This window comes from Anopheles moucheti, chromosome 3, assembly GCF_943734755.1.
Source record: "Anopheles moucheti chromosome 3, idAnoMoucSN_F20_07, whole genome shotgun sequence".
NCBI lineage: Eukaryota > Metazoa > Arthropoda > Insecta > Diptera > Culicidae > Anopheles > Anopheles moucheti.
In genome coordinates this window covers 60,738,057-60,750,012 of record NC_069141.1, presented here as the reverse complement: position 1 = coordinate 60,750,012, position 11,956 = coordinate 60,738,057, and the positions used below count along the sequence as shown (strand labels likewise).

Sequence of the window (11,956 nt, the reverse complement as noted above, 5' to 3'; positions counted from 1 at the left end):
ATAAGTGAAGTTCACAAATCCTTCACCGCACCGTACCAAAATGGAAAGATCGCTTATCAGATGCTGCTCGGCTAACGGGTTCAGCCGTATCTAGGCTGATATTGCGGCAGTCGATCGCCCGTCCCGCCCAGACTCGGCCACCAATTACACGCACTTCACGGACAGTGCGCACCGCGGATACTTTGAAGATAACTGAATTGACCCGCTTTTTACCAGTGAAATTTACGAACCGCACGGCGTGAGCAAGTCTCGGCTCACCACAGAGCCGATCGCATGTGTGTCGGATCCCCATGCCAGTGCGAACAATAGCGTTCACCTTTCGATTCGAATATTTTGACCCTCCAAAGTTTATCGTTCCCTGTTTTTTGCTCTTCTTTTCGATCATCGGCCACACGTGCGGACAGGCGACGCGATCGGAAACGTCGCGCCAAAAAACCGCAAAACACCCCTGTCGGCAATACCGGAAGCGGAACGTTGTGAAGGCGCAACGAGGTACGATCGCATTGCTATACGATGATTAGCATAGGCAGGCGGAACGAGCTGCGACCGATGGCGGTGGGGTTGGCACTGATCGTCTTCATCGGAGTGACCGTTTCGGGCCAGGAGCACGGTGCCGATGTGAAAGTGGAAAAATCAGGTAAGTGCCGGCAGCGTTGCGTGTGTGACTATTGCGATCGGATGAAACACTTCCGACTCATTTGAATTTTGGGAGGTTGCGCACATGATTTATTAATAATTATGAATGCCGCATTCAAAGAAAATAAGATTCGAATTGCTTGGAGCGTGGAGCATTTTATAAAACTTTAAATAATGCAATGCAATATTTAAGGAATATGCCTTATATCTTACAATCTTTGAAGGATCACAATATTAAAACTATTAAGAAGAAATATATTTCTTTCTACATACAAAAACTTTTAAAAAATAATAAATGATTTTGATGATAATTTATATAACCTCAATTGGATGTTCAAAACAAATAAATCTTTTAAAAAATAATAAATTATTTTGATGATAATTTATATAACCTCAATTGGATGTTCAAAACAAACAAATCATTAATTATATTAAACAGCTAATAACAAATGATAGCAACAACTTGCGAACGGATCCAAACAACAGCTCCATAGCAATCAGCATCTTAACCATTGTGGCGTTGTGGTCATAAGAAAACAAAACTAATCGCACTCCCGTACCATAACCGGTACCGCGAGTTGTACTCCTAGCCACAAGCATCATTTACGTTGCCTTTCGTTGCATTGTAACCCATCACCCACCGATCCACGTCCATTTCCCTTCACGCGGTGATGATGAGCCATTAAGCTAACCTAATGCCATAAAGCGTCTTCTGATGGCGCTCTGCTGGAAATCATCTTAATTTCATCACCACCAACAAACGATCCCAGCCGAGTGGTGGTGCTATTTCAGACGACCCTTAATGGGAGCTACGGCCACTCGCCATCCCAGGGCACGCAAATCGGAAAGATCCGGCCGATTCATTACATGCTTCTAATTCTCTATGTCGCTTCCTCCGTTCGCTGGAACAAACATCTCACGAGCAAACAAATCAACCGTAGCTTCCGCTTACGGACAGATGGACCGAAAGCAATTGTGACAACAAAAAAAATTGTTCACACCACCCCAAAAGGCATCGCGCCATAGTGTGTCGCGGGGAGAGCAGTTTTACTTTCTACTAGCTCGATTTGGAGGTACATTCATACAATCGATGTTTGTTTTGAAGAGTTTGTGACCTCTCTCTCTCTTTCTCCCTAACGATTTGGCTTTGGCGAACGAAATTTGGCCTAAGGGAAAGTATTACAAATGATCGTGGCTACACCCTCCGGTTACTCTGCACAGGAATCTGTCGGTGGAAGCCACGCACGGAAGACCGTCGTAATCATCGAATGTCTTTCGGTTAACGACGTTGACAGGAAAGTTCAAGGTCGTATTCCATCATTCGCAGGCTTGAGTTGCAGACTCTTTGCTGCGATGCAACATTTTGCATCTACGCGTGACAGCTTGATGATGGCATAAGTTATGTTAGATGATTTTTCCTAACAAATAACCTGACCGAATGTCAAACAGCGCTTTATTATGAATATCTTTTTCCCTCACAAGCAGTTCCAATAGAAAATGGTTCTTCATTTTCATCCCTCCACGTTACCGGTAGATTTCCAGCGTCTTTTTCATCCACCTGGATAGATTGACCTGGTTGGCTAGGCGAAGAAAAACTCGTTTTCGGTCGACTACATTTTACGCAGCTCGGCCATCGAGTCGAATCGGCAAACCTACATTTAAAACATAAAAAAACACATCCGACACGAAAGTGAATCGTAAATCAATAGAAAATCTGCGTTGTTACGCACCCCGGACGAAGCAAGACACGAAATCTCATGAACGCACTCTGAAGGGGATTAAGAGTGGAACAAAAATTGTGTGGAAAAGTGTTTTTCACGCCAATTAGACGGGCTTTTAACGAAACATTACACCCACCCAAGATACAAAAAAAATCAGGGCATTATTATCTGTAGCAGGAAAAACGTTCCAACAATCGAACAACTTCAATTCGCGATCAAACGACGAACCTGGACCAATGAAAAAGAAAGCAAAAAATGATGTCATCGATTTAACAATGAATTGAACGATACACATTTATTAATGATTTGTAGAAAGTGAACCGGAACATTGCCGGCTCCGCAACAACGTTACAATAGAATGCGGAAGTTACACTTGGGTGTCATTGACAGTGTGTCTCGTTGTTGTTTTGCTTAAGGCAAAGTCCTATTTCATTACGTTACTTTTGGTTTCTCTCCTCATCAACACCTGTTCCCGTGTACGATCCCCTATCATCAGAATAAAAGATTTTATTTTTTGAAAAATGACGCCACACAAAAAACTAAAAGCTTTCACTTTCCGTGTTCCGTGCTCGCCCACCTTCATACTGAATCATCGAGCAAAGTTTCATCTCGCCAAAAATGATCAACCTTTGCGTGCGATCGTAGCGCAGACACTGGGAAGTGAGTTTTACCGGGCGATGAATCTGCCCCGCAGCGTGTGACCTACATAAGCTGGTTTACGCTCGCGCGAATCCTGTTCCGAATAGGCAAGGCTGTGTCCTACATACGGAAAATGGGAATGGCACGTTTCGCAGCCCTTGATAACGCAGCCAACCCTTCGCACAGGAGCTTGCCTTACATCATCGTGCCTTCAAAAGGTTTCCGTACCGTTGCCTAACGGTGTTCCGGTAGAAAAAAAAACCGGACTCAAACGGTTGGCGTACAGAAGTTGTCCTAGTCCATATCCGGTTGCTTCTCGCGCGTTGTTTCCTCATGCAAGCCGCTAATTATTGCTAATCTTCAGCGTTGCTGGAACGTTTAGATTTAGCCCCACATCTCGTTTGGCTTCGTCCCGTCCTAGTGGACACGTTTTAACGTGACAAAATCACTCGTATGTGTGCGGGAGGGGGTTGTAGATAACTGGAACATAATAGAGAAATGGGAACAGAACGCCGTAAATGTGCAACTACATTTTATTTCCTTCAGCTACCAGCCACAGATATGGAACAAATCACGGTTGGGAGAGATATCCATAGCTATGCTCGAGAATGCCGCACACGCGTTGCCGCTACTTGTGGAAGTGAAACCACAAGAACCACCACTTTAAACACCCTTTCAACGATGTCTCATTACTTCCACCTAGAAAAGGTGCAATTTATCGCATGCACAGCTCGCTGGAGCTTTCTGGAGGGTCTCCCTTACGAGCGGTGCTTTATTACCGCACTAACAGGCTATTATTTACGATACGTTTCGTTTTTTTCCCCAGCTTCAATCGATTCATCAGCCCTGCTCGAGGCAGCACTCTGCGCGGTAAAGTCAAACCCGGGCCAGTGCGTACGGCAACAGGCGGCCCGTGTGCTCACCAACTGGGAAGACATTCTGAACGCGAAGAAGATGGAAATGCTCGGTAAGTATCGGTAACGGAACGGATTTTCTGTCTCCCAGAGTTTAGAATCTGGATTCGTTTTTCCAAGCTTGAACTAAACTAACGATCGTATATCTGAAGAATTTATTGAATGGTGTATTTATTGCACTGTTCGTAAAGGGCAGTCTAACGGCAAAATCATTGAGCATCGTTTACGCTTTCGCTCATCGTTTTGTGTAATAAGCGAAATGAGAAAAAAGAAAGCCTCGTGTGGAAATGTTCTCGGCCAGCCACGCAATACCCCTTAACCATCATTTCCGCAGTAGAACCATCAACAGAAGATGATCACCGCGGGCTTTGAAATTATGTAATTCACCATGAAAACGGATGTTTTGGGTGAACCACCCGTAACGGAAGGTTTCGACCTGACCTTTTTCGCCTGGAAGCCTCCGCTTAAAGAGCTATAACAACTTCATTAGTGGCGTTTTCTTTTCCAACCCTATGAAGCATTGATTTATCGATCGATCGATCTGTACGGATGAAGGGTAAGGAAAGGAAACTTTGATCTCTTTCGCGTTCGAAAAACAATACTATTACTGTAGAAGCTTTTTTGCACCAATCAACTTAATAAAGAACAAAGAACAAAGACTTTAACAAAACGAATTAAAAAAAGCTTAATTTCCAGAGAAATATCTATACAGTAAGTCGTTCTGTTGTACTAAAATGAAAATATAAGGTTCCTTTCATAAAATCTAGGCTGTAGTCATGTTTTACAGTATATCGTTTCATGTACCCTTATATCTTCTGAATTTTCCATTCCTTTCTCCACGTCATCCTATCTACCACAAGATCAGTTCATCATACTGATTAACGCTGTAGGTAATGGTCTGAAACTAAGTGCTCTCGATATGATTACCATTATCAATTAAGAAACAAAAAATCATCTTCAAATTTCAATTTTCGCACGAAAATTTCAAACACAGCTCAGCATTAATAATGCCAATATTGAACGCACAAAATAGCATTACACTTTCCACCAATTATCCATTTCTCCCCCGTACACAACACGCAGGGAAACAATCTGCACAGCCATAATTAACACGCACCACAAACAAAACACAAACACCTGAAAAAAAGGGTAAAGTGTAAAAGTAATCTGCAGTGTCTTAATTCATTGTAGCTTTAGAGAATTGAAACCACCATAAAGCACTAATTATATGGCACCAACATTTCGGCAAATGACCCATCCAAGTGATTGCGTTGGAATGATCCTAATAAATGGAAGACTATTATTGGGAAATCGTGCCTTCGTCGCTTGCAGAGAGTAGGTTAAAGACGGTAATTAAGCGAAAACGTTTTCCGTTTCTTCCTATTTCGTTTGAATTAGTTTCTCATTGGCTTTATTCATACCTTAATTACTCAAACATCTATGAAGATGTGACAGATTGCGGGTGGTTTAAATACTCATCGTTGGTGCCAAAATTGCTCCTCAGTTGCTGTTGCTTATCATCGTTAACGATTTTGAAGAACGATGTCATTTGCTTGACAATCCTGCCGAATAGTCAATTAAGAACAACTTTCCCTCAAAGTGCTCTTGGGAATTTCTCTTTCTACAGTCCTCTTGCCATTCGGATAAAAATTTCATTTTCTTCAGCGCATTCCAATCGGTGAATTTTCCTTTTATTTCTTACATCGATTCCCGTGTACCCAGCGTACACCTTCGCTGATTCTAATGCAAAAGGGCAGAAGCATCTCGTTTCATCACCCACATCATCCCGCTCACCCGCTTGTTGGGAAAGATTTATTTGAACGACCGACGAACGATTTCAATAATCGTGCCATTGGGAAATGCTGCTCCCCGCGTACGATAAGCGTCTTCCGATAAAGGGCCTACTACCTACCGGGCGGGATGCTACAGTAGCATTACAGTACGGTTCCATGGTGTAGATGCAGCATTTTCTTGCTTTCAACAAAAGTAAAAAGGTCATCCCTGTTGATTTCTCCATAGATCACGGTGACGATCGTGCCGGTGTCGTGCTTGGCAAAGGAAAGCCACTGCCACCACTTCCCACGAACATCTTCCGCATGCGATATTCACCAGTGCCAATACCGGTAGCTTTTGTATTGTGCCCAATTATGCTGCAGCCAAATGCAACGAACATCCTCTATGGCGTGCAATGAAAGGTGAAATAGTTGAACAGGCTAGAGCGTGACCACTTTCTCCCCACACACTAGAAACGATTCTCGAGGAAGATTCCAGATACCGGAAGATGCTTCTCGGGGTGTGCTTTCACTTTTTTGTTGCCGTCTGGCATTGGTCTTTCTATCGTTCATCTAAAGGGTGACTTTTTGTTTTGGCATGTTCAGCCATAAGCATGAGCACGTAACACTTTAACGAAAGCTTTCCGTCCACAGCTCAGGAGGCAAAGAGGATTGGAAAATGGAGGATCTTCGTGATGCATTCCCTGTGGGTTAGAGAACGATGTCTTTTCCGGGCGAACGACGTGTTAATCCGACAGCAATGGTTTCTTGCCATGTTCACTGTGGCATGTGTGGAATTGAGCGTTAAGTAAACACATGCTGGCAGATAGCTTCCTCTGCACCGTTAGGCTGGAATGCGGATAGGAAATTTTCCTACTTGACATGACAATTGGAAAAACAAAATTAATGGCATAAATTTGAATACTTCACACATTTTTAACGATTTTTCGTAGGATTCCAAGTGCTGTACATCAAAAGACTTCAATGCTTCAATGAATAAGCGACGAACCCTTCCCTTGTCGCATCTCGGGCAAAACTCCTGGTCCGGTACTCGATTTACTGGTGACAATTGAAGATGAAGCACTTTCCTGGATTCATTTAAGTGTCCCACAACTAGTAACCGGTTTGTCAAGCCATCAGTCGTCAGTGTCATCTCACTTCAATTATTTTCTCGAAGTAAAAGGGCAGTACATATGAAGAAAAACTAGCCTTGCAGCGAGCCCCCGTATTTAACCGGTTCGGACGGCTTCTTCCCGAAACGATCAGTCTCATGGTGGTGGTCCTACATCTATTGGCCCCTTCGGAATAGAATCTAGATCGGGAATGATTCGCCGACCAGTATCTCGCGTACCGTGTACTCGTTCGAGCAATATTATCAGGAATTGGAGCAAACTGTAAAAACAGGAATACGGTTCGCTTTTCAGCGCATCTATTACCACGCACGGCTTGCAACCGTGTTTGAGGAAAGATAAGAAAAAGCTGTTTGAAGAGGAGGATGGAATCAAGCGGTTGACCCGTTTGGAAAGTGTTTCATCACTTCGAGATATGAGGTCAAAGCGATTTGCATACTTCCTAATTGGGGATATTCACTTTCGATTAATCGTTTGCGTGTTATGAGTGAATGTAAATCTACAATTAGTAAATGACTATTAGAAACGGACATAAATTTAATTGACATTGTGAAACATTAAATGTCCGTTAAGATATCATTTATTCGGTGGGTCTCCATTTTTATTCCATACGTCCTTGCGTACTTTAGCTTCGTGTTAATTATTTATCACTAAATTCATTCATCATTTCCGAACATTTACTTTACAGCCGAAGCCGACAAGGAGGTAACAGCACGACAGCAAAGCCGAGGTCTCAGTGATGCTGAGATTGCACGCGGTAAACCCTCCACTCTGATGCAGCAGATCGAAACCGGTCTCACCGCACTATCGGAGTTCGTTTCGGAAGGTGTCGATGAGTGAGTACCTTACAGCCGTATGCCAGGAATTGTAATTAGATTCGCTTACCCACACCTACGCTGCACCATTCCAGATACGTCTCCGACAAGGAACAGGGCAAGGAGGAGGACGCCTCATCGAAGACGCATCTGCATCATCTGCTGAAGCTAGGTAACGCAGCTGGTAATGCCGGCCCGACCCAGGACGGTGCTCCCGTCGGTCGCGCGGACGCCGACGACGAGGACTACCGCGATCAGCTCGCTGCTGTGGAGGATGGTTTGGTGAATTATGCTGGCTTGGCGGGCAGCCCGGATAAAGCACTTGGTAGAGGCAAGCAAGAGGGTGACCAACTGGATTATGGGTTTGGTAGTGGCGAACCTAGTGCTGGTCATGGAGGTGGGTCTCGTAGTGCCATTGACGGCGATAGGACGGCTACAGGCTACGGTGCGGTGCAACACCAACAGCAGAAACAGCAGCAGGAGCAGGAGCAGCTACAGCAGCAACACCACCAACCGTCGCTACCGTCGGGCGACGGTCGGGACGGGGCGATGGCCGAAGGGCGCCGTATAGTGGTGCCGCCGAAAGCCATCCCTTCCACAGCCGCCGTTCGCTTCGATGATGACGACGACGTCGGTGGACTGCGCAGACGACGTACGCACACCAACGGGCGAGATCTTTTCTTGCCTTTCTATGCTTTGAGTACATTGGGTCCAATTTTGTGCTAAAACAACTACACCCAACCCACCCAGATACCACCCCAAAACCCCCAACCCATCGTATGGGAATGGGTAGCGGTCCTGGTTTGGTTTACCATACGGAGTACTGCTCCGTATTTCCTCGTCCTTGTATGTTGTGCCATGTTTTATTCGTGGCATTGTAGCCTACCAGTAGCGGGTGGGGTTAGAGACCCATGTAGGAAAGGTACCTTCACACTGCCAACCTCGTTACTGGACACCGAGAAAAGTGTTTTCGTACCTTTCGTAAGACCCAAACTGATTGTGGTTTGATTGTCAAAGTTAAAGTACTTCTTCATGTTATCAATTTGTGGCACGCAGTATGATCAGCCGAACGATCATGAAATGTCATGATTGTCTTTAGACAATTGCAATACTGATTACTATTTTCTTTCTGGGAGTGAATCTTCCAAAATCAGATCAAACGAAACAAAAAACGGTATGGTTCCACTATTTTCAATCAATACACCTCTCACTCGTACATATACAGGAACAGAAACACAACACATGGAAGAATGAATCAACATCACTTCTTCTCAACATCACTTCAACAACAACACCAGCAACCACACCACTAGCAAGGTTTAAAACCGCAAAAGATCGCATAAATCTACCAACCTTGAGAAATTTCAATTTTGAAAACAAAAGATAAAACAAATCAAAATCCATTGGTCACCTTCTGGGGCGGAATGCATGTGGCATCGGAATCGGAATGTGGCTAGTAATACAACACCCAACTACTTTGGCATGACAGTTTTGGCTTGGCACGTTGCACGTCGATTAATCGCCGCGTAGAAGAAAGCGCAGTGGTGCAATCACTGCTAGACATACTAAACAAAAAACATACATCATCATTTACACTTCCCTTTCATTCATCACACACGATTACCATCGATCACGCCGTCTCATCATCATCATCATCATTTGCTTTTATCATTATGGATCATACACATGGCTGCCATTTAACCGCCAGGCGCTCGTTATCGCCTGCACGCATCAATAGATGAGTCACGCCTGTTTTACTCCATCCGTTGGTTTTTGCATGTGCCATTGCGTTTCATTGCTAGTGCCATTTGTAGTATCATGCTTGATTTGTTTGTTTGTTTTTTTTTTCATCTGTTGTTTAGTTTTTTTTTTGTTATGTGTTCTTTCTCTTACACAGTCAAGTGTTTCGTTTCGTTGCGTTCAAGTTGTTTCATGAGTTATGTTCCGTTTTTTACCTCTTGATTGTTTACTTTGCCATCTCACTATTTATAACTTATGCTTCGTTGCATTTTGTTATTTGTTTAGCTTTTCTTTTCAATTTCACAATTATGCTGTACATGTTTGACGTTTCAGTTCTATTTTAAATTAATTCCGTCAATTACTTTCATTCTATTATTTACATTTAGCAGTTATAAGCGTTTTTGATATATATTTAAAAACAATTACTAGATCTCAACTGCGTAACGTAAGGTAACGGAACAAACTGAAGTAAACTACAAACAATCTCATCTCAAATCATCATCCTAGAAGAAGACAGACGCTTTTAAACGCTTGTTTAGATTTATAGGTTTGATTAACCGTATTAACATATTTGAAGTAGAAATTCCCCATTGCTCGTCTAACCAACTATTAGCCTCCATACCCCGTAGCAAAATGTAACCCATTCGCTTTCATACCAGTATGCGTGTGAGTGTGTTAATTTTCGTGTGCTTTTGTTGTGTGAAAAGTGCCTCGAGCAGCGAGATTGTGAAAGCATGACTGTTTGCGTTGTAGTTAATTTGTTGCTTTAGTTTGCTAACCGTGTCCGCAGTAGAACTCCGTAGTCCTGTACTAACGCAACCATTCACAGGAACGTTCAACTTACGGGGGTTTTATTAACATTTTTCTATTTTTTTTATTCCTTTACTCCCATACGTTATTCTGCCATCTGGTATCATTTGATGCTGGTTGATTGGCGAAAAAACTTATTCCTTACATTCCTTCCGCCATATTCTCCAATCATTCACACACCCATGCTATAGGCAAGCGCAAGGGCAAGAAGAAGAAGACCTTCATGAAGCTGTTCATTTTGGGAGCTGCTCTCAAGGCTAAGATAGAGCTGTTGCTGAAGATCTTGTCCTTTAAGTTACAGTTGAAATTCTTCGCCGTGGCTCTGATCGGTCTGCTGATCAACATCGCTCGGTTCTGGATCGACTTCAAGAAACAACCTTCTCCACAAAAGGTATAAGTTAAATTGTTCTACTTCTCTCTAATTGTATGAAGTTAGGAACAAGGATAAGTTGGGTATTTGGATAGTCTACGAAAAAAGAATGACAATTGCAACGATCACACAAGAGTTGATTTTAAATATTATTTACTATTTATTCAGGAAGATTATTTCCTGAAAAAAAACTCTTCTAACAGTCCACTCGTACTTACAGGTGATCTACTACGAGCATGCACAGCATCAACATCACTACGATGATCACGGCGACGGTGATTTCGGTGGTTACTGGAAACGATCGTTGCACGGTGTCCATGACGACGAGCCCAGCTATCAGGGTGGTCATGATCGTGCGGAACGCTACGATGAACCCTACCTGTACCGTAACCCGAAGTACAACCCATCCGGCAACCATTACGCGCCACAGCTTGCCGATCCGCATGCGATGGCGTACCAGCAGCAGCGGCCATACTGATAAGCAGACGCAAACGCGAAACGCCAGCATTTCCTAGCATGGGTGAAACACCCAATATTCCATCCGCGAATCTAAACTTGGCCCGGTTTCGTTATGCTGGTGCTAATCCTTTGTCGCTTAGCAAAACAGGGCAGGCTTCATGTTTTATCATCTTCATCATCACTGCTGTCCATTCTTCATCAATTTTGTACAAATTTCGAAAAACACATCCCAGAGATGCGAAGGGAAATTGCACATTGTTGTCAGTCGCAAAATGTTATCTTCCCCGCTTCGGGTTTCTGTCTGTGTTTTGCTTGCCTTTTGTTGCGATAGTTGGAAGTATAAAAAGATCAAGCTAAACGGAGTATACGAAAGCTCGTCAAGCTCTCTGCACATTCGCGCACCCCAATCTGACGGTGACCGCGGGATCGTTAATTTATTAAACCGTTAATTTATTGCTATTTATTTGCTCATTCATCGACGTCACTCACCGTTCGTTGCGGTGATTTTTTAGGGTTTTAGGGACCGGCCAACGGCCTGTCTGTGTGGTCGTGCAGGCTAGCTGCGGTAAAAGATGTTTCTGTTCAATTGTTTTCCTTTTTCGGTTTGTAATGAACTAATGTTAATGTTGTAGGTTAATAGAGCCTTTGTAAAATGAGAACCTACAGTGGACATTTGTCGCTAAAAAGTTCAAAAACTAATAAATAACAAAACAAATGAATTCGACTCGGTTTATTATTTTTTGGAGATTCGTTTCGAGCCCAGAGTTACATTTAGAAATCATATATTTGTTCAGTAAATGAAACTAGGACCGTTGCTACTGTTTGGAGTTATGCAAAATCGTTCCGACACTATCTACTTCAACTTACAATCACTTTTTCCGAAAAACGTTACCAATGAAATCAATTTCTTTTTTCCCATTATTCTTAAATATTATTTTTTACAATGTATT

General features: G+C 43.2%; 1 protein-coding gene across 1 annotated transcript; it reads left to right on the top strand.

Annotated features, from left to right (window-relative positions):
- The first annotated feature begins 513 nt into the window (after nucleotides 1-513).
- Nucleotides 514-11,025, top strand: LOC128304943 (uncharacterized). Its single transcript, XM_053042194.1, has 6 exons — nucleotides 514-637; nucleotides 3,823-3,963; nucleotides 7,501-7,648; nucleotides 7,723-8,279; nucleotides 10,369-10,568; nucleotides 10,768-11,025. The coding sequence occupies exons 1-6, from the start codon at nucleotides 514-516 to the stop codon at nucleotides 11,023-11,025; spliced, it is 1,428 nt and encodes a 475-aa protein (XP_052898154.1).
- The last annotated feature ends 931 nt before the right edge of the window (nucleotides 11,026-11,956 follow it).

Bases quoted from the DNA above. Each gene is read 5' to 3' on its own strand.
- LOC128304943 (XM_053042194.1), top strand. From the start codon at position 514: ATGATTAGCATAGGCAGGCGGAACGAGCTGCGACCGATGGCGGTGGGG. The intron at 3,964-7,500 runs GTAAGTATCGGT...TTTACTTTACAG, and splicing joins GAAGAAGATGGAAATGCTCG to CCGAAGCCGACAAGGAGGTA. The intron at 8,280-10,368 runs GTACGCACACCA...CCCATGCTATAG, and splicing joins CGGTGGACTGCGCAGACGAC to GCAAGCGCAAGGGCAAGAAG.